Raw genomic sequence first — 23,017 nt, forward strand, 5'->3', positions numbered from 1 at the left:
TTTTTGTATTTTCTTGCAGTTTCTCTTAAACTTTTTATCAATGTAATAAAATTATATGCACCTTTGTTGTATCATCATTACTCAGTACTACTGAAATTATCTTCTAGTCATGGATAGATTGTTGAATTAATTTGTTTTAAGGACCGCTTTGAAAATTTTAGGGCAACAAATTTAAAGTAATCTGTAACATTCTTCTTATTCATTTTACTAAAGTTTAAATAACAAAAACCTAACTAGTGTTGTTTGGGGTAAAGTTTTTTTCAAAAAATTCTTCTGACAAACTTAAACTTCGTCTCACTTCTGTCGGTATTATTTAGCTACCGGTAGTAATGTCATTGAAATCGCATTCGTTGTCTACCTGTATTAAGGGAATGAGGGTGTTAGAGTTAGCTTTTTGTAAAATGAAGAGAGGAAATAGACGGCTTGCAATTTGGGAGGGGAGGGGGAGAAGGCCAAGAGTCCAAGGGAAGAGATGTCTAATTTAAGAATAACTCAATATTTTTTTTCTAACCACTCAGCATTCTTTAACTTTTGGTGTCAAATATATTTGGGTGCGTAAAAATAAGAATCATTAATTAAATGTTTCTGTCCCCTCTAAATTCTTCATCTTTAAATCATGAATATGTTTGAGGTTTCTTTGTTTAAATGAAATACTTGGTTAATTACTGTGTATTTATTTGGCTTTCCTAAAAATATTTTTTTGTAGAAATCAATAAGCTAACTTAGGAATGTGTTTGCACATAAAATAAATGCCTGATGATCCATTGGCTACAAACATCATATTTTATTATGAATTGATGAATTGTTAAAAGTACGGATTTGATTATATTATTAATATGAAAGTTTTATCAAATATTCCACCGATGATTTTAAACTTAGTTTAAAAATCCAAAAATTTTGAAAAAATGTTATGAAATTTTATTCTTGGCAATCTGTAAGTAAAAGGCAATGCAATCGTTCCCTTGTAGTGTTAATCTTCTTGATAACTAGTGTTTTTTAAATATTTTTGAATGTGTACGATTGGTTAAAAGAATATTGGCTTTCTCAAATATAATTTTATTTTTTCAGCTCTCTGATAGTATATTATCCGCCATTGAAGAAGATAAGATTAGTATTGAAAAAATATCTGTGACCAAAAATGAGCCTTTACCAAAGTGAGTTGATTTTGCATATTTGTAAGAATGTTTTAAATTTGTAGGTACTTTATTTCGAAAATCTATAATCTGAGAGTATGTATAATCTAATAATTAACTTGCTGAAAAATCAACTGACTACTTTTCAGTCCTGCATTTCAACTAACCGTCACTTTCTCAGCTTCAGGTTTGTGATTGGGGAATATCAAAAAAAAGTATTCTTTAGAAAGAAAAAAAAAATTATGTCTAAGGTTTCATCTCTTTATTCACTTAAGTTAGGTTTTGTCCATACAAAACAATGAAAATCTCTTCGATATTTTCGAAATCCAAGTTAGATGAATTAAAAATTAAGTTTACGTAATAGGATATTATTTTACTTAATCATCATTTAAATAAAAAAAATAAATTTCCTTTAAGTAAAAGATAAAACTTTTAACTTTCTTTGAACACTCCAAGTAGTGTGCATAAAAGGAACAAATTTCCTTTAATTAGAATAGGTGTGGAACCATCCTCTCTTCCGCCTTCAAATTTCGTAAAAGGCAGACCCTAAACGTACTACTTTTAAGTTTTGTTTCACTAGCCTCATAATGGCAAGTCCGTCACTGAGGCCTCTATATTTCAAGAAACCATTTTCATTATAGTTTTTGTTTCTTTACTGCAAAAATCGGACATCTGAAAAATATTAATTTGATCTTCGAATTTTCTGTTTTTATTCATTGACATATCTGACTTGGGGACGGGGAGGAAGGCAAGAAGGGGAAGGCTTGTATGTCATCTCTGGTAATATGCATTTGGAAATTTTCCCATGCTGCTTCTGTTTGAAAGAGTATAATCTAATATTTTCATCATTCCGAGATTTATCATATGGTAAAAAAAACAAAAAAAAAAAAAAACTATCATTTACTGGTAAAGTTTATTAGTGTAATTTTCTTTGGTTAAGAGTTCAAGCAAAACTTCAATTTCTGATTCTGTTAATGAAACTATTGCATACACTTATTTTGTATTATAATGACATTTTCGATGTTATAATATCATTTTATCTTAATAATCAGACTATTTTTTTAAAAATCTGTATGCCTGTAATTTTAGTTGATTTAGTAATTAACTTAACATTTCATCTTTTATAGAGTTTGCGATCTGATGAATGCTCCTAGACTGTGTCCATATAAAATGTATCTAGATGGAACGAACAGTTACAACATATCAGCTTTGAGTAGAAACAGAGTAAGTATTTTTTAAAATATTGCTAAAAGACCGAATTTCTATGAATTTCTGCTTATATAGGAACTTGAAATGTAATATTATATGATTATTTTGGAATTTGGGATGACTATCTCCGAACTTGCATTGAAATAAAAAAATTTATTAAAAGACTCTTTGTCATATATCTTTAGACAAATGGAAGGGAAGGGATCTTTAGATTGAATTGGAAGCGATGTGTAGTTTTAAAAGTCTGTCTTTTATTAATTGATTACATTTCAAACTTTATTTTAACTTAAATTTATTTTAAATTATAATTAAACTTTAATTATCAGATCAGATTTCACATCGTGATTGAACAAAATTTCATAAAATTGGAATTTTATCCTAGAAATTCAGCAAGAATTTGCATTGTCAGATGATATTTTTTAGGTATAGATCATTTAGGTCAGATGATATTTTTTATTTTTTATATATTAAGCAAATTTCAAACAAAAATCTACTCATCATGGAAAAGTACTCAGGCTAGGTAGGGGTATTGCTTGCATACCTCCAGTATCAGCAATTGAAGAAAAGTCCTGAATAAAATAGATATAACTACAATTCGAATTTCTTTACAAGAGTAAAATATATTGTTTTTAAATAAGTCCAAGAATATTTTTAAATATTAATTGAAAATAGACAAACAAAGTGATTAGACTTCAATTCAATTAACAAATGATTCAAAAAGCTCTTACCTGTCAGAAAGGAACTGGAGGCAAACTGTGGATTTTTCACAATTTATTCACACACAGCAGGAAACAGGAAAACACAGCATTTATACAACAGAGCATACAAAGAAAAAGCAATACAACATGACTCTACAACGTACAGAACAAGACTACCAATATAAACAAAACCCAGAGGGGGACACAGTGCTCTCGGGCGAAAAACCTTGAACCTCGAGGGGTGAAATAAATTTTTAACACATTCCCCCCCCCCCCGAATGACCAAGGGGTTCATTCAAATTAAATATTTAAAAACCTTCTACATTGCAACATTTCTTATTTTCTCACATATCTAATTAACATAATTTAAAATTTCTATAAATTCGCATCATTTAAATCAATATTTATGTCGCAATGTTATGAAAATTTTAATTTAACTAAATATTCAAATGTTTTAACATTTTACATTTAACCCATCTGGCATAAATGCAACATTTATACAAGACAGAATATCAGTGACACAAATTCAATATTTCATAACAATGGTTTACATGCTCACCAACTATCATAATAAAGTTAAATACAAATTTAGGATAAAAATCTTCACATATGCATTTAAATTCCAAATCTCAATATAGGTTCCTAAAACACTAAATTAATAATACTATTCAAATTAATCATTCACCAATTTTGAGTTTGTATAACAATGGAACAGGCCTTTTAATAATAAATATATTCGTTTTAACTTGACAAGATCTAACTTTGCCATCTCTGCCAATAAATGCAGCTACTACTTTTCCTAATTTCCAAAAATGCCTAATAAGTTTATCATCATTAATTAATACTATATCATCAACTTTAAATTCTCTAACTTTGCCTGTTGGTTTCACATAATGAGTAGATCTTAACATTAAAATATATTCTTTAAGCCAAAAATGATTAGTTAACCTTTCACGATAATTAAACCTTTTAATTACCATTTTCCTATTACTTAAATTAGTATCAATAGTAAACCTGGTTGGTGGTAAACTATTAACTCTTCTTCCCATTAACAAATGAGCTGGAATAAGAGGTACAGGTTTCTGAAAATCAGAAGACACATAAATCAAAGGACAAGAACCAAGCAATTTCAATAATTAAAGTCTCTAATTCTACTCGAGACAATTCTTTGCCTAAAGTTTTTCAAAGGGCAAGTTTCACAGATACTTCACTATCTTCATCTTTCTGTCTCAAATGATCCAGCTTGTCTTCATCAACTTCAGAACAAGATGTATCATCACTTTGCTTATCTTTTTTATCATCTTTAACTTTTTTCACACTAGAATCCAATTCAGTCTTTTTACTGGAAACATCTTCTTTAACAGGTTCCAACCTATTGTCAGGTGTAGAAGACGAGGTAACAGCAGCATTAGATCGCCTCAGAGATGTGAGATTTTTCTTTAGGGGTCTGACACTTTCAAACTGCTTAGGAGTTATAGGTGATGGGTGATGATACCATTCACGTCTTTTAGATTCTACAGGATATAAAGTCTCTCCCCAATACGGGGTACCAGACTTTTCTTTCTTTTCTTCTCTAAAATTAAGTCCTTTTCTATCACGTTCTGGTTGAGAACTAATTTCAGTTCTGTCTATAGTGTGCCTGTCATCTTTAGTGGATTCTCTACTTGCTCTTGAATCCCAACTATCTGGCCATGGAGGTCTATCCCTTTTCCCACCTTTCTTTATCTTGTCTTTCATATCGATCATTCCTATCCTTGGCAGATTTTTCTCTAGAAGTTTCATTGCGTATATTGTATGCGTTTTCTTCATTTTTCGAATGAAGAAACCTCAACAGTATTCAGATTTAATTGATTTGCAATAATATTCTTATATTCATTCAAAATCCAATTATTTTCTTTCATTCTCATACATAAATCTTCAAACCTGCGATTAATTATCTTAATTTTATTATGCAATTCGTCATGATTTTTATCCCAAAAGAGCTTAGTTTCATTTCTCCTATTTTTTAATTTTAAGTTGTTTTCAAAGTGCGTAATTAAATCCTTGTCACTGTCAGAGATATTTTCCCTATCTGTTTTTTCTATCGAATCCAATTTCCAAAACATTTTTACATTTTCATATAATGCTGACTAGCATTCTATTTTTAAAATAAACATTCTTGTCGCAATTTAAATCTACTAATGAGATTCGACCATGCACAACTTTACCGAAAATTGTATCAATTACAAATAATGTTTTATTTAAATTTCCCCTTTTGCCTGTATGAATTTCCCAAAAATATTGCGCTCCAATTAAGAGAGAAAATTCGTTTCCGAAAGACTCGCAACCATTTGAAAGCTGTGTATTTTTCTTACTAAGCATCCTTTCTAGATTATTAGACGATACTTTAAGAGGAGAACTAGAAATAACATCGCAAAGTTAGGCTTCAATTTCAATGCTTTTTTCAGGGTCACGAGAATTGCAAAGAGTAAACTTTAGAACTTCATATGTTTTTTCTATCGGGTCCCTCGAACCAGTTTTTCTGTTCTCATTATAGGCAATTTTAACACTTCAGCTATTTCCTTTTACAAAAAGCATCGCTGAGAAGCGTTGTCTAGCAGAATATTTACCATTTTTCCTTTTTCTCCCAACTTCAATAAAGCCAAACAAGTCTCTAAAAGAACTTCACCCTCATTGATAAACCTTAATGTTCGTCACCCTCATTTATGTTCGAACAAGTTACGATTTTCCCCCTCTCTACTTAGACCTTTCACCCCTTGGGGGTTCAGAGGGGTTTGTTTGACGCGTTGCAGATTAGCTCAGAATGCCTACGGCGACATTTACCACATGTCCGTTTTGAGGTGCAATTTTTGTAAACATGTCCTGCTTTCGTGAGGCACAAGAAACATTCCGTTTCTTTTTAAATGTGCCTTTCTTTTCTGAACCGGCAAAGGGCAATCTGAAGAATCGTGGATTTAGGCTTTACACAAAATAAACGTTTTTTTTTTTTTTTTTTTTTTTTTTTTTTTTTTTTTTCCACATCTATTACAAAGGCAGATTCATGCGGAGTATTCGCGCTTGTTTGGTTATTTCGGTTATATAACTCAAATTTACTCTTATTGAATTTTCCGTATTTATGGCTAGGTTTTTCATAAATGCTAACTCTAGATTCTGATAGTGCACTTGTGCCAAATTCATTGATTAATTGTTCATATCGCTCGCGATATTGAATTTCGATTTTTAAGAATTCTAATAAATCCGAAATAGTATTTTCTCTTTTCGAGTACATTTTACTTGAAAATTCCAAGGATAATTCCCTAGGGATTGATTTTAACAATATGGGGTGTAGTAAAGAACTATAACTGTTTGGACTAACACCATTATTTTCTAAACCTCATATGTTTTTTTTTCACATATAGAATATAATCTGCGTAACGACTTAACATCGTTTGCTTTTCGTGCAGGATTTAAATTTAGTAGTTGAGACGTATGAGCATCAATAATCATCTCGGTTCTACCGAATGTTTCTTTTAGAATATTTATCGCAACATCATAATTTTCTGCTTTTAAAGCTAAACTACGAACAGCCATTTCAGCATCGTTAACTAAATACAATTTCAAATAATTAATTTTTTCCACATCGCTAAGACTTGAATTTTTATGTATGGCTATATCAAATTGAGAATAAAAGTCATTAAGTTTCATAATGTCTCCATCAAATTGAGGTATTTGTAATCTCAGAAGTTTGACTGAACATTGTTGAGAGTTTCTGTTAAAATTTCTATCATTGATAGTTTCGCTTTCATTTTTTCGCAAAAATTTCTCAGCTCGCATTTTCCAAGTTATCATTTGATCCCTGTATTTTTCTTGCCGTTCCACTTCGTTAGTCAGATCTTGTGCTTTGCACAAATTTAAAATTTCTGAGTCAAGTTTCTTTAGTTGACCATCTTTGTCTAATAATTTCGCTAACAGTTCTTCGATTATATCTAAAGATCTTTCATCAGTTTTGTTTATTTCCTACTCTAGTTGTTTAAAATATTCTGTTGCCGCCTTTCTGGCAGGGGTTCTAACTTTTCTTAAACATTCCAGATTCATTTTAGTTAATTCACATCTAGTTTTATTTCGCATCTAAAGGTATATTCAGTCAAATTGGGCATTTCCCGGGTTTCGGCACCAAAAATGATTAAACTTCAATTCAGTTCAATTAACAAAGGATTCAAAAAGCTCTTACCTGTCAGAAAGGAACTGGAGGCAAACTGTAGATTTTTCACATTTTATTCACACACAGCATTTATACAGCAAAGCGCACAAAGACAAAGCATTACAACTTGACTCTACAACGTACACAATAAGACTGCTAATATAAACAAAACCCAGAGGGGGACACAGTGCTCTCGGGCGGAAAACCTTGGACCTCGAGGGGTGAAATAAAGTTTTAACACAACTGTATAACAGTTAAATTGGTATAATTGAAAAGATAATATTTTGAATTTCAAGCTGATATAATTTTTGTTTTGTTTCATAAGACTCTATTATTATGAAAGAAATATATCAACATTTCATTTAATGTTTAATTAATTAAAATTTTAAAAAAATAATTCTAAGTTGCACATTTTCACTTTCCATGGTACATTTGCCAAATTTATAGCTCTCGGGTTGAATGCAGAGGATCTCATCCTTTCTGGACAACCATTCTTTTTACAAGAAAAATATATTCCAAATCTTCTTTCAAAACAGTTAATTATTCCAAATATTAATATATTGTTACCTCTGGACTCTCTGCTGCCCCCATTAAAAACCTATAGTCTAACGGTATGTCTTATAAAGCTTCAACAGAGGCATACACATTCATCGTTATTAGTAGTAAAGATAATAATAACTTTAGCTAAATAAACTATATATATTGCATCCGCAGTTTAAATACGCTTTGTATATAACTAAAAAAAATAATCGAAATTGAATGTCATAATTTGTCATAATCTGCATAAAAAATTTGGTTCCGATACCATTGCATTTTTTTTTCATTATTTCATTTCATTTTTCATTCATTATTTACTTAGTGAATTCATTTCTTGGCCTTTTATACTGATTAATTGTTTGGACTTTTGAAAAATTAAGTTGGTGAATTTAAAGTTGATTGATATAATTAAATTAGTACAGATAATAAGATGTGTGAATCAGCTGATTGCTAAAAGCGACCAATGTTTAATAAGAACAAAAAATAAATAAGAAAAAATTGACTCATCTTTCCAAAAAATATTTCTTTCTTGCAAGATATGCATCTCTTGTTTCCTCCTCATTAAAATTAGGAATATCACATTTTCCTCCAACTAGCTGCTCCGAAAGAATCTCCAGAAATCTGTCCGATAAGATTAAGGCCCCTTTGCCTTTTTCGACAATACTATAAACATATTCAAATAATACCCTTAAACACATAAATCTAAGAAAAAGCATTTGTTATTCCTTTCCCCAAATGTGGCTTTGCTAATCAAACTATAGGTTATATTTTTCTGCCACCTTGTAAGGGTTTTAAGGTTCGAAGAAAACTTCCTTTATTTTAAAAAGATCAATTAGTATGTTTATCAGTTTTATGACAATAAAATGCAATTGTAACAAAAATAAGCGAGAAAAGAAGTTAGCCTTCTAGGCATCACTATCAAAAACCACACGTTTCTTATAAAAGCGGTAGCATAGGATACCGATATTCCTACAAATCTAAGAGGTCATTGCAACTAGGCTTTGCTCAGATGTGTGTTTGTAAGAAAACGTAATGTTTTTTCATGTTTTGTTTACTTAGTTTATGAAGGTAAAAGAAATTCTAGCAATTCTCTACTAGATCATGTTCTATCCATTTTCACATTATTCTGGGGACCCGTATTTTCTTATGTGTAAGTGAACCACTTGCCATCGGGCAAGTTAGCAACCTGGCCTGGATTCGCTTTGATTGTTCCAACAGTTGCAGCTTTGGAGTTTAGAAAGATGAAAAGACAAATTGAATATTTAAGATATTCCAGAAAGTACTGGGATGCCGAATAAGAAATGCCTTCCTCGCAACTGTGTGTTTTTTAAAAGAATTATATATTTTATAACAAGGACCATTTGGAAATGCTGATGATTTTTGCTATATACAATCAATGTTGGTTAATTTGTAGAAGAATACAAGCGTCATTATCTGAACATTCTTCTAGGAAGTGAGCTTACAGAACGCTTTAGCGATAGAAGACTACAGGATCCTTATTTTTCCAGAGAGGAATAGAGATGAAGAGGCGTTAAGCAAATTATAGAGAAATTGACATTTTAGCTTATTTTTCAAGTTGCCCTGTCAAAAGTCTGTTCAGAGCTCAATGTTCTAAAAACGACGATGTAGAAAATGTTTCAACTTAATAACTGGCATCCATACAGCATTCGTGAAATCCGTGGACTGTTGTAACAGTTACGTGGATAACTACACGATCGAAGTCTGGAATTTTACATTTAGGCGCTACTTCAGATAAAGTCACGTCTTTTTTTTTCTCTGAGAAATGTAAAATGGCAGAAGAATGTCTCTTTTGTCGAGAAAGAAGCATTAATTTTCAAAACAATCCCTTTTAGAAGGGTAAAAACCCATTCTTCGTACGAGAAGTTCATTATCAGTGACAATTTTTTTCAAATGTGTGCATTTTCAAAAGCTCCATAGTTAATCTTATTTTGTACAACAATATAGTGAATGGTTACTGATATATTCAGTTAGTTTTGATTTGCATTATGATGAACTGACACTACATGTTCTGTAGACTTTTGCCGACAAATTCAAAAAGTCTTTCTTTATGTCACAAGTGATGAATTGGTTCGCCTATACACAAGTATTTTTAAATGAATGCAACTTTGTATAGAAGTCGAAGAATGTATTATTATTTTCTGATTCTGACCTTTAAAAAAATTTCTTGTGATATGTTATTCCTTAAAATGACGGTGAAAGTCATGTTTTAGCACTGGCTCAGGGTTATGATCAAAATCATTAAATTTTCTTTGTAATATCAGAAAATTTCACTCATATAATCATGAAACATTGCGTCTTTTATAAATGAGTGTAAGAAAAAAATTACTCGTCTTTTTTTCTGTATTCTGCAATTGGAAATATGTCTCTAATTGCAATAGTTAAAACTTGTTCCACCTTTTTGCGACACCTTGTGTATTAATATATATATATATATATATATATATATATATATATATATATATATATAATATACGAACGTATCCGCGTACAAGTGAAAAATTAACTAAAACTAATGACATAGTGTTATACAAGAGCTAATAAAAGCGAAAAAGTTGACTTTAATTTCACCTTGAGTTTGAGATTCTTAACAATTTATTTTATAAACTTTTACTAAATCACCATACTACATTCTGAGTCTTTTATTATTAGGATGAAGAGTGCTCTTGAGATAGTTTATTTCTCAAACAGAATTGTATCCCGTGCTAGAATGTAGTTTTGAAAACCAAAGGAGCTTAAAATATTGAAATTAATTTTGGAAGCACTCAGAATGGAGTTTGAGATTTATATATTATAGTTACTCTAAGTGATGTTACCTTACATTGAATTTCTAAAGAATACTTTTTCTTTTCCAGATTGCTGCAATCTGTGATTTATTTTGTTACCTTCGTTACATACAGAGAGGTTTGATAACAGTAAGAAGTAAGTATTCTTATTTCCAATTGTATAGTTCTTACTTATGCGAACTTTTAAATTTCTTATTTATGATTGCTTATTTACAAAGAGCATAAAGATTTTTGGTAATTAAAATTATTAAAGGTAATAATAGTCACTAACCATGCGCGCTCATATTGGCTTCTCAACAGTTATGATTATTTAAGAATTATTTTAATTTTTATTTCAAATTTAGAAGCATGGCATCCCTTAACGCTTTGATGCACTTGATTTAAGATAGTGTGATATTTCTTAAGATTATTTTTTTAATAAACTGTTTTGTTTACCACAAAAATTGTTTTAACCCTTTGGATACATTTGATGTGTCAGAACGTTCCGTATATGTTCACATTTTTGTTTCCATTTTTATTTCTTCATAATTCTAATTAGCGTAGGTTATCTCAATATCATTCAGCAGTATATGTTCAGAATAATTAGAAATAAATGAATTCTTACGTAAAAGCCACTGCCTTCTCATGTTCAAAAGATTAAATACGCTTCAAATACAAATGTTGTTTCAAATAAATGTGTAGTCAAAGGGTTAATAGATTTCTGAATATTTCTATTGTGTATTTTTAAAAATTTAGTAACATTTAAAATTAATTAGAATGTCTTAAAAATTATTTTAAATTCATCTCTTTTCAGACCATGAAACTCTTTATTTGTAGTGATAAAAAGGACTTTAGATAAATATTTTCTGGGAAAGAAATTCAATAATATATATAAAACAAATTCACTCATCAAAAATGTAATTTTCTTAAGAATTATTGAAATTGAAAAAATTGAATAAGTTTGTCCCACCACCCCTTAAAAGTTTTTTGGCCAGTAGAGGCAGCTTGTAAATTTGAGAATCACTTGCTTTTACCTTTCATGAAATGTTGTCATCAATTTAGATTTGTGTATTCATATAACTTTTTTTTATGGATTTTCTACAAATTGCCATGAACTAGTATTTTTAAATGATAACATGTACAGGGAAATTCATATCTATTTCTATATATAATATAACTCAAAAAAATAGAAGTATTTCACAAAAATTACTTCTTTAAAAGTGCAAATGAATTGTTGAAAAATGTCATATACCTGAAATTATTTAAAAGGAAGTGCCAAAATAAAGATATTTCTACTTTTTGCAACTTTGTAGCTTATGCAAAAACACATTGTTAGTTTTTCATTTTTTTAACAGAATACTGTTAGTTTTCTTTGAAAGTCTAAAAATCTTTTTCAGTTTGCCATCTCCTGCTGCTTTTGAGAAGTTACCCCATTAACAATTGGGAGGGGGGATCTTTTCTATTGAGATTTTTTTCTGATCGCTGTTCATTTATGGACTTTTGAGTCTGGTTTCGTTTTTGGAACTTTATAATTACAAACTCATATATTGAGAAGAAATTTCTGTTTCTTCCATTCTAAAACCCTGGTGGACGGTAAGATTTTATTGATGGAATGCGTGTAGCCATAGCTTTGTTCTGAAGCTTTCAAAGAGAATGACACCCATAAAAATACTATAGCAGTGTCAGATTTGAGAATTGATTATGGTAGCATAATTTTATTACTTTAAAAGTTACATGTACTTTCCAGGCATTCGAAGAAAATGGACCAGGAAACAATTTTTATTCCACCAGTGTAAATGAGAAATAACAAACGGCTTCACGAGTTGCGGAAAGTTTCGGGAAATACTCAAGTCCGTTGATGGCCGGTGGGACATATTGTGAAAAAACTGAAGTGCTTCTGAAAATTAAAGGCAGGGAAATATTTTATTGTTAGGGGATGCCACTTCACCTGTGCATTTTTTCACGGTGAGATTTTTTAAAAATATAATGCTCCTAAAAGGATTAAGAGTCTGTATCTTGGCAATTTTCCCCCCTTCTCTTTCACGAGCATATATGCCTAGTCGTAACTGGATGCTTTGGGGCGCGAGGAAACGTTGGAAAATACTTCATTGTTTTTCCTATCACAGCTACGTTTTTTCCCAGTTAAGAGTCATTCTCTTAATGATTCTACAAACTTTAATTGAATAAAAAAAATTTCTAGTAAACGTCTCGCCGATGTATGACATTACTTGAAATTTTTTATTCCTGTTTAATGCTGATAAAATGGAAAGAAATATGATATCCAAAGCTTTTGGGTATTGAGTTGAATATGAAACATATGAATATAAGTAAGGTAAATCTAGCTAAAATTTCATTGCTGCGTTTTTTAAAATTCTCAATCATATTTGTCTAGGATTCATTCTTAATGGACTGAATTAGAGATTGAGAGTTATTTTGGAAAGAAGTGAAATTCAATGAGATTTTAGTTCTCTCTTCAGCTATATGCCCTGTTTTTGTGCCTTTTGTTTACACTACTAAAAAATGCACATTTTATCTTATTGTATATATTTATGTATGTTATAGCTTATCATGTTTATTCATATTTTTACAAAATTGTTTCATTGACTTGAAGTTCTGCTGGGCTTGTTCTTAAGACTCCAAAGATTTCAAAAACACTGATGAAGACCTCTAGGGCAGTTTAATCCGTTGTCCGAAAAGTGCACCTCTTCGACAACGCAACAATCATCGTAATAATCGTTGTAGATCGTACAAACAGGCAAATTGCTTTCTGTTATTGCTTGAAACCAATTACAAGTCATAATCAACAATCTACTCACTTCATAAGGAAACGCACTATCTTCGCTGCTTTTGATTCTCCCTTTTTACACTTTATGCTTTTTTAGAACATCAGAAACAACCCCTTCTTCTAGAATTGCCAGGATTCTACTGGAATACCTTCAATCTTATATAATACTTGGTTGCAGCACCCTTTTTGGTAAATCCTAGCTTAAACCAAAACCCTTTAGTTATGTAAATAGAAAACATATATCCTTTTGTTCATTCTTTTACACCAGTAGTGGGAATTTGTGATCCCAATTAATTATAAGCGTGTGACTGACAGCACAGTAATGGATTTTTTGAAATAAAATTTAAAAATCGTTGTGAATAAAAAAAAAAGATTTTTAATTAAAGGTTAAAACAAAACTGATGATTTTATAACATTGATTGTGCATGAATAAGTTAAAATAAATTTATTTAAGATTTCATAATTGAATTGATGTTTTTCGAATATCTGAAAATGGTAAATTTCTTTTTATGTGTGTATGAGTACTTATTTCCCCTGTATTCGTGTACTAACTATCAACATAGTTTCAAAAATAAACAGAACATATTTATAACAATTAATTTGAATTATTCTATCCTTTTAAAAACCTTGTATTGTCTTGAGAAGCATATTTATCTCCTAATTCATCAATTTTTAAATGTCCTTGTTGAGTTATTTATCTGTGCTTAGAGTTTATATGTGTCAGACTAGGTGCATATATGCGATTTCTTCCCCAGCAAATATCTTTAGTCGATAGAAGAACGCATATGTGTGATTTTTAATTGTTCTATTATTATGTAGGGGCTTACGCTTGCTGCATGTTCATACTTATTAAGTCTTTTATGTAGTGATACAATTTCATTTTTCTCCAGATTTTCACTTGCATAATTTCATTTATTAGATTGAATTATGAGCTTTATTTTCTTATCAAAAGTTTTAATTGTCATTAAAAACTATTTGTATTTCTGAAAACTTTTGTTAAATAATTTTAAAGGTCTTTAATTCGTTCGAGAACTTTACTGCCGTACAGTGTATTCAATAAAATAAATAAATAAAAATAAAATATTTCTCATGGTTTAAAAACTTTGAATACATGACATGTGAACTGTTTTGCTTATTTAAAAAGTTTTTGTACTCTAAATGCTATTATATTCTTGTACTAAAATTTCCTTTTTTAATTATTGGAAGTATCTTTTGGATTGTCAATTTAAAAAAAAAAAAAAGTAATTTCTACTACTTTATTTATTAAAGTTACTTACTATCTATTTATTATGTATTATTTATTAAAAATATTAAACATTATAAATAAATATTTATTGCTACTTTTAGTAAAACATTTTTATGGAACATATATACAAATTTGACTTTATTACTTGTATTAACGTTTCCATTAAGTTTTAAATAATGAAAAAAAAAAGAAAAGAACAAAATAATAGTAATAAATTTATTATTCTACATAAGACAACGAAAAGAAACAAATAAGAAGTTGCATTCTCAAAAGAAGTGACAAATTAACATCAAGTTTATTAATATAAATAATAATTTTTTCACCTGTCTCATTTTTATTTAACCCTCAATGTATTTCAGTATTTAATAACAAAATGAATTCACAATCTGAGGTTAATAACTCATGGAATGTGACTTAAAAAATAATAGTTATTCGATAGTGTTATCCAAAGTAATTTGGCTAAGCCGAAGTTTTTTATTACAAATTGAATATTTCTTTCGAGTATATTTCTATAAATGTTTAGATATACGAATTACATATATAAAATTATTGAAATTAGCAGTAAAGATCGATTAAAGTAATTGAAATTACATAAATGTTTTAAAATATACCTGCTATTAATAAATTAAACATTTATTAAAAATATGCAAAATAATCAATATTTTCTTAAACATAACAACTAAGAAGAAAAAATAACCATCAATTTCAGAGTTCTCTTCTTTACTTTACGCTCTTGTACTTTGAGCCCACACCTGATAGTTGTCCGATCTTTTTAGCAAAATAGAGTCGGTTTGGTGTTTTGACTACTTAATTGGAGAACTCTTGAGTTTGATGTATTCACTTTCCACCTTCATTCTACAGACTTCCGACATCAGCTAAATAGTTGGACGATTAAAAAATCATATGTATACTCCTAGACTTAACGCCTCAGAAATCACAAAAAAATGTTAATTAATACCTAGGCTATGTAACAATAAAATTAATTATTATTATTTATTATAAGATGGTAACTCTAGACACCGAAAAGAAAGATTATGTAAATTCTATCTAAATTTTTCGGCAATAAAAAATCGTGGGTGCTTCAGTTTTATGTCTCGCACTGTAACGAAGCATTTGATGTGTTAACCATTTATTATTTAAATTCATAAACAATTCAAATTAATTTTGTCTAATAACTAAATAAATTTCTCATAGGGTGAATAATAAGAAATTCTAAATAATATTTTGATACACCATTACTAGAAAAAAAAAAAAACTGTTTAAAGGGTTAAAGTAATTTTGACAAAAGAAAGTTTAAACACCTTATTTATATATCTATGAATTTCAGCATACTCATTACTTTTGTATTTCAGTACATGAAGTATACTTGGAGATACTGAAGAAACGAAGACGAATAATATCGGCAAAGCTGGGATTGATCGATGATATTGTGGAATAAGTCATTAATCGCAAATATTGCAAATGCGTTGTTGTGAGTGTGTCTGGTTTCAGATTCTAGAGTAATGATTAATTTTCTTACAAGTCTAGTGAAAACTTTTATTCTTTATTTTTCTGTTTGTGCTGTTGAATTTCAATTTTTTTATGTTGTTAAATTGAGAAAATCTTATAAGATTATCCCAAGCTTTATTAATTAAAAATAAAGCATAAGAGCTCATATTTTTAATTATGAATCTTCCCATTGTGTTTTAAACGAACAAGCAACTAACCCTTCAAAAGTTAAATTGACGATTTTACTTTCTTAATATATGATTATATAATCGGAAATTGTGTTTCAGTCATGCATATTAAGATGTAAATATCTCTCCATTTATTAAATTTTCGATACTTAATTTTCTTGTGCTTTCCAATCAAATATCATTTCTCATTGGAAGTGTGTTCTCCATTCTATCATAATAAATACTCGTTATTTATTTTTTTATTTAATTATTTATCTTCATGTTTGGATCTGATGTATTCGTTTAATCACTGTTCAATATGCAGTAAAGCATCCTTTATACGCTGTTTTATCACAGTCGCAATTTGTTCGTAAAAATGTAATAATTAAGTATTTCGTTTATGCGACTGGAAAAATGCAAAACTTCGGTAATATGTCATTTTCACCGTTAGTATCGAAATCCTGATATTGTACTAATTTAAATGATGATGAAGAAGATTGTGAGGAAATTATTCTACCTACTTTTAAAGACGCATGTCCATAAAAAAAAAAATAAATAAATTAAAAAAAAAAAAAAAATCTTTGAACTTATTTTATTTGTGAAAACATAATGACGAAACATTCATTTAATTTAGTTCGATTAATAATGCTGTGCTTAACATTCACACGGAATCAGCACATTAGACAATAGTTAAATATTTTTATTTAAAAATATCTGACCTGCTGTACTAAATGCATATAATTAATACAAAACAAAAACTGTATAATTAAGTATTAAAGGTAAATTTTTTTCTCTTTTATGCTAAATATTTTAAAATTTGATTATTGTATTTTATAGTAATATACTAATTAGCATTTTATAACATTCTAATGCTATCTTAAAGGACTTGAAAATTATAATCATTAATTAAATGTGCATTAGCAGGCTTATATTTTTGATAGATAAGTTTTTTTTATTGAAATTATTGATATATAACTTTTTATCTATACATTATTTTTCCTCTGCTTCTTAGAAGACGTACAAATGGTGATTTCGTGATTTTTTTTACTGATTTTTTTTTTATTGAATTGCATCGCATACTATAAAATGCGTCTTAAATCGGAAATTTTTTAGTACTTAATATAATTGTAGTAATGTACATTTTTTTCCATTCCGTCCTTCATTTGAAGCAAGATTTTTTTCTAAATTTTTGATTAAAGATTTATAGACATTCTGAAAGATTTGAAAAATGCTGCAACTAACATTATTCATTTGTTAGATGTAGACTTTCTAAATTGTTACAAAACTTCTCTTTAATTTCTCTTAATGTATTTAAGTTTCTAGTTTCTTAAATGTATTTCATGAAAATGTAAAAAAAAGGGGGGGGGAAGCATATGAAAGCTGATTAAAATGAAGTAAATTTATACATTTCTTAACTGTTAAAAGTATTTTAACCCTTAAAAAATTTCCATGTGGATCTAAGAAAGAAACTTGCCATCTTTGGTTCAGAAACATTAATAACATTAGGATTTCCTCATTGGTTTATCCTTTGCTAGTTTATCGCAGAATTTCCTTTAGTTATTTTAATTACAATACAGTTTGCCTCATAAATGTCATATTTTTAACTATATTCAAAATAAAATCCTTTTTTTTTCTATATAACTGCTACTAATAAGCTTCTTTCTAATGTATTGGAATGTTCAATTTCTGATTTTATTTAAAATAATATATATAACTTTGGTTTTCTTAGTGATACAATGTTTATATTTAGTGATTTTGTCCTTGATATTACATGTCTGCTTGTAATTTTTATAGAACTTTGTGCCAAATTTTTATGTTGTTATTGAATGTAGTTTATTTACAGATTATTTTATCTTTTTTGTTGGTACTAGCTCATACTTAGATCATAGGTATTATGGTTTGCTCTTAATGCTCTCTGTTATGGGTTAAAAAAAAACTCAGATGTTTAGTGATTAGCACCATTAATTCATGTCCTTTTACTCATCATTTGTGAGTAAGTTTTGTATCAATTTTATAAATATTAAGGATCAACCATTTAGATGATTATTGTTTGTTTTGGGAAACCTAAAATTATCCTATGAAAATTCTAAAGATATTAAACACATTAAGTTAATGTGTTAATAATACCATTTTACTAATAAACTTAATATATTTTTTTATCTTTAAAAAGTTGATTGCCTTACTATAAAAAGATGCTGAGCAGTCCTGTTGATTATTGATATATTTATAAATAATTTTTTTCTTGTATTTCCCAAGACAAAATTATATCACGAAATGAATATCTTTATTGTTTCTTGCATTAGCCTTTCGAGAATCTTCTGAGATCTGAATTTCGAGCGTTGGTATTTTGCAAATAAATGAATTCTGTTAGCTAACATAATTAAAATCCAATCCAAAATCCAGTTCATTTTATGTGAAAATTTTGAAAACTGTAAGCTGATAGGCAATACTTGAAAATGACCTAACATGAATTAGCTTTAGTTAAGTTTCTTTACTTGTCGGATTTTTTATCCTTATTTTTAGTCGATTGGGTAAGCAACAAATCGCAAAGTAGGTTGATGAATGTGCTCTATTTATTTACAAGTATCAAATGTTATTTTGTCAAAAGTGGTATGGTTTTCATAATAAGTTACGTTTTTCTTAATATTTTGAGATATTTATTTAGTGCTTGCTTTTAATTTACGAAGTAGTGAAAATACTTGGAACGCAAGCAAAATGTGTAGGAATCTCACTCCTAGTTCCTTTGTCTTTTAAAATTCATTCATATGTGTGTGAAAGTTAATATGTAATTGAATGATATCTTGACATTGGCTATTCTGCAAAAGAGTCATTAAAACGTAATCAAATTATTTGTAAATAAGTTTGACTGGTACAGTTGTATGTGACTACTTAAAAATATAATTCAGAAAACACTGTTAGTATGAATGCTTCATTTTCAAAACCTTTTATTTATTTCTTGTGGTTTGCGTAATAGTAAATAAAGGTAACTGTCTGTTACATTTTATCTGAATTAGAAGGTAACCTTCTAAAAGAATGGAGCCCACAATAAACTTATTTATACAAGGCCTCCATATTATTTTTATAATGATTTTTAGTTTCTTCAATATTTTTAGAGAAAATGAAGGGGAAAAAAACATTTTTATAGCTATTTACAAGCGGAATGGCAGATCCTTTCTGCAAATAAAAAAAAAGCGAAGGATATTGTAGGCATTTCTCTTAATTGAAGACATGTCAAATTTTTTATATAGATGGAATTGAGAAATAATTAAGATTTTTTTTGTGATAACTAAAAAGAAGTTTTATTAATAAAGCACGTATGACAAAGAATTGTGATGTGCTAATTAATGACAGTTCCAAATTTCTTTTAATATTCATTGGTCGTCAGTTCGTGCAATGTACAGTTGTGGGGAGGGGGAAGAGCTACCCAGCTTTATTCTGCTCTCGATCATCATACATGAAAACCAAAAGTACCATTTTAAAGCTAGTTACGTATATTAAAAGATACTCTGAATAAAATGTTCGTAGAGAATTGTCTAAACATTTGAAATTTTACTGACTTTTAAATTTCCTATGGCAATACCTTCTTTTGATATCAAGAATAGATTCCAATTGAAAAAATTACCTAGAGTGCAATTTTTGGTTAATATACCACAATTACACATATATGCGGCATTTTCTGTTAAGAGGTTATTTCCATATTTTGGTGTGTAAGTTCTGGATTTATTAGGCTTTAGTGAGGATATATCTAATATTGAAATCCATAAACTGAAATCTTTTATTAGTCAGGCTAAAGAAAAGTAAATGTTTTTACTTGTGTACATAGATTAATAGTGATATGATCTGCTGAAGAGTATAATTAATAAAATTTCTTTATTGTGGAATATACATCCATTTTTAATATTAGATTATTTTTCTAGAGTTTTTGAAAATGTTGGTGAAGTTAGTAGGTCGTACATTTGTTACGACTATAATAAATGGTATTTTATTCAATTGAGAAAAAAAATCTGTCTCGAGCATCAAATGAAAATTTGGTAGGAAAATAAGGTATTCTCCTTAGTAAATAAGTTTTTAAAACTTTGGTATTAACTGTCTATAGCTAACTGAAACTACACTTAATTCAATCATATTGCCAAGTTTTAAATTTGTAACAATTTAAGTTTTAACTCATTAAATTGTGTTGTTTTAATGGAATAACTTAATAGATGAAATGATAGTTTTCATAAGTATCCTGATACCTTCCATGTACTAATATCTTAATGTATATAGTCTTTGTCCATTGTATATAGAGAGACGTTTACGCGGTGTTTACAGGGCGTAAATTTCTTGTACAGTCAAGAATTTTTTTATAACTGAGAATTTGCTTAGAATATTTGGGTGTGAGAAGAAAAAATAATGAAATTTAACTTTTATAACAAGTGCCAAAATTTTAAAGTGTCGATTTATAAAGTCATGTTACACTTCTAAAATTGAATAATCTAATTAAATGTTTGCATCTGCATCTTCATCTGAATTCCTGTTATTTTCTAGAACAAGAAATCAGAATTACAATTTTCCCTCTTTCTTTTCAAGCTGATATCTTACATTCTCTAATATCCCTCACCATTTATCTTATGTCTTGGCGTAATATTTCATATTTCCTCTCGCTGAATGCTACAAAATTTTCAGAATAATAGCCCATGTGTGAAGGGAGGAAATGAACTTTCCCTTCTCATTAAACTATAAGCTACTTTAAAACTAACCTGATGTTTTGGAACTTGCTAGCATCCCTTCTGCAAAACGTTTGTAATTTGGATCTCTGGTTCCTCTCTTCTCCAGTTACTACTAGTTTAAATGATTTTCTGCAACTTTAGGTGCCCCCAGATTCTTTTCAAATACTTTAAGATTGATTTTTGTGCTTTCGCATAGTTTAAAAGGGCCGTGCACTCGATCTTATACATATTAAAATTAAATATCGTTAAAATTTTATTCTAGCAGTATTTCTAATTATTTTTTGAAAGTTTTATTCTATGTCATTTTATGTTTCTAAATTCATATATTGCTTTATTATTTTTTTAAAATGTCCGATCCTATAAATAAATAGAATTTAGATTTAGTTAAAGTACTTTTTTTTTTTTTTTTTTAAATACTGAAGTTATTGAAATCAGCTCTTATGAAAGCGGCAGGCATTCTTTTTAAATTTCAGTTTGTCAGAATTTGTCTCTTGAAACTGCCTAATGTAAAAATTAATTTATATAAAAAAATTATCTAATTGTGGGAAGAGAGACCCTGAGGCTGGTTGTGCCTAAAGGGCTATACTGGGCTTTATCCGGCAATATCCACAAATATAGCAAAAATAATATAGTGCATCAACTTGTCATCTGGAAGCCGTTTCTCTCAACCCCAAAACAAATTGAAAGTAAAAAGCATTATCAAAGCTCGGAATTATGCGCATAAGTGCAGCATTGAAATGAGAAAGACATTGATGAGGAAGTAGAAAAAAATGGCAAGAAATGAAAGAGTTTTGATGAATTGAGAAGGAGGAGTGAATTATACATGCGACAATTGGTTAATTCTCCGGTTTTAACCTGGTTTCCGGTTAACCTTTACTATTGCAATTCAGACATTTTGCCAGACAATTTTACGAAAATTTTAAATAAATATTATTTAAATTTTATTTGAAAAATGAACTAAGGCAAATTATTATTTCAAGTCTATAAATATATTTAATAATTTCTTGTAAATAATATTACGTTGCTCTTAAATTTAAAAACTACGTACAGATTGGTCCTGAGATTTTTGATAAAAATGTATGTGATGAAATTTTATCAGTCATCAGCATCCAGAAAACTCTCAGAAACACAAATTAATATTAAGGCATTTTTTTCATAGCAAACCTGTGTAATTGATTTCATATTAACACTATATTATTTCAGGAAATTGACAAGAGATTTTTGTATTTTATTTTTATATCCAAAGTTATAATCTATTCCCAATTGTTAACAATAATTAATATTATTTTATATTTATAAGCTCTGTTTATTTTATAATTCGATTTATATACTTACAATTCCATTTACTTCTACGTTTTTAACATTTATTAATTAAAAAACAATTTTTTTAAAATAGTTTTTAAAGGACAGAAATTTGTTTGAATGATACTAATAATGAATTGCCTCAATATTTGCAATGAAAGGAGTGTCATTGCTGAACAATTTTTTCCCAAATATTTATTACTGTTATATCGCAGTTAATTTTAATAATTATTTTTCGTCTCTGAGTTAAATACATGAGACTGATTTTATTCCACAATTATACTCATGTATGTGAACTTCCAGATATGTGGTCGTTTTGAAGACTTTAAATGCCTATTATTCAAATTCATATAATTAATTTGTTAATCCTTCAAATTTTCAGATTCATTTATTTCTTAGTGATATCCACTTTCATAGTCGTGTTAAGATGTTATTTCATTTTACTCTTCATATGCTCTTTTCTATTACTGAAAATTTTTCACTGTTTTTATTCCACTGGGAGAACGTGTGAATTGATCTCAGTGATAAATATGAATGTTTGTAGGAAGAATATACATGATGCCTTAACACTAGGATTATAAACTTCTATAATGATTAGGATACACCTAAACGACTCGGAATTACATAGCAATATTGTCGGAAATGCTTACCAGATATGGTAGATGACGCTGCATTGCGATGGAGTACCGAGTATTTTCTAAAGAGTTTCTCCATTCCAGCATTCCAAAGAAAGATTCTAATCATTGGTGATCTCTTAGCTGTCCACATGAACAGAGTGTG

At 28.8% G+C, this 23,017-nt stretch overlaps 1 protein-coding gene across 2 annotated transcripts in view; it reads left to right on the forward strand.

The window, feature by feature from the left end:
• Window positions 1–16,931, forward strand: part of LOC129960537 (rab-3A-interacting protein-like) — a 53,991-nt gene extending 37,060 nt beyond the window's left edge. For both annotated transcript variants that reach the window (XM_056074026.1, XM_056074027.1), the window contains exons 8-11: window positions 1,069–1,154; window positions 2,261–2,357; window positions 10,631–10,697; window positions 15,924–16,931. In XM_056074026.1, coding sequence (XP_055930001.1) covers window positions 1,069–1,154; window positions 2,261–2,357; window positions 10,631–10,697; window positions 15,924–16,009 — 336 coding nt within the window. In that variant the 3' untranslated portion in view covers window positions 16,010–16,931. The remainder of the gene's footprint in view (window positions 1–1,068; window positions 1,155–2,260; window positions 2,358–10,630; window positions 10,698–15,923) is intronic.
• The last annotated feature ends 6,086 nt before the right edge of the window (window positions 16,932–23,017 follow it).

The sequence above is a fragment of the Argiope bruennichi genome, chromosome X2 (assembly GCF_947563725.1).
Source record: "Argiope bruennichi chromosome X2, qqArgBrue1.1, whole genome shotgun sequence".
NCBI lineage: Eukaryota > Metazoa > Arthropoda > Arachnida > Araneae > Araneidae > Argiope > Argiope bruennichi.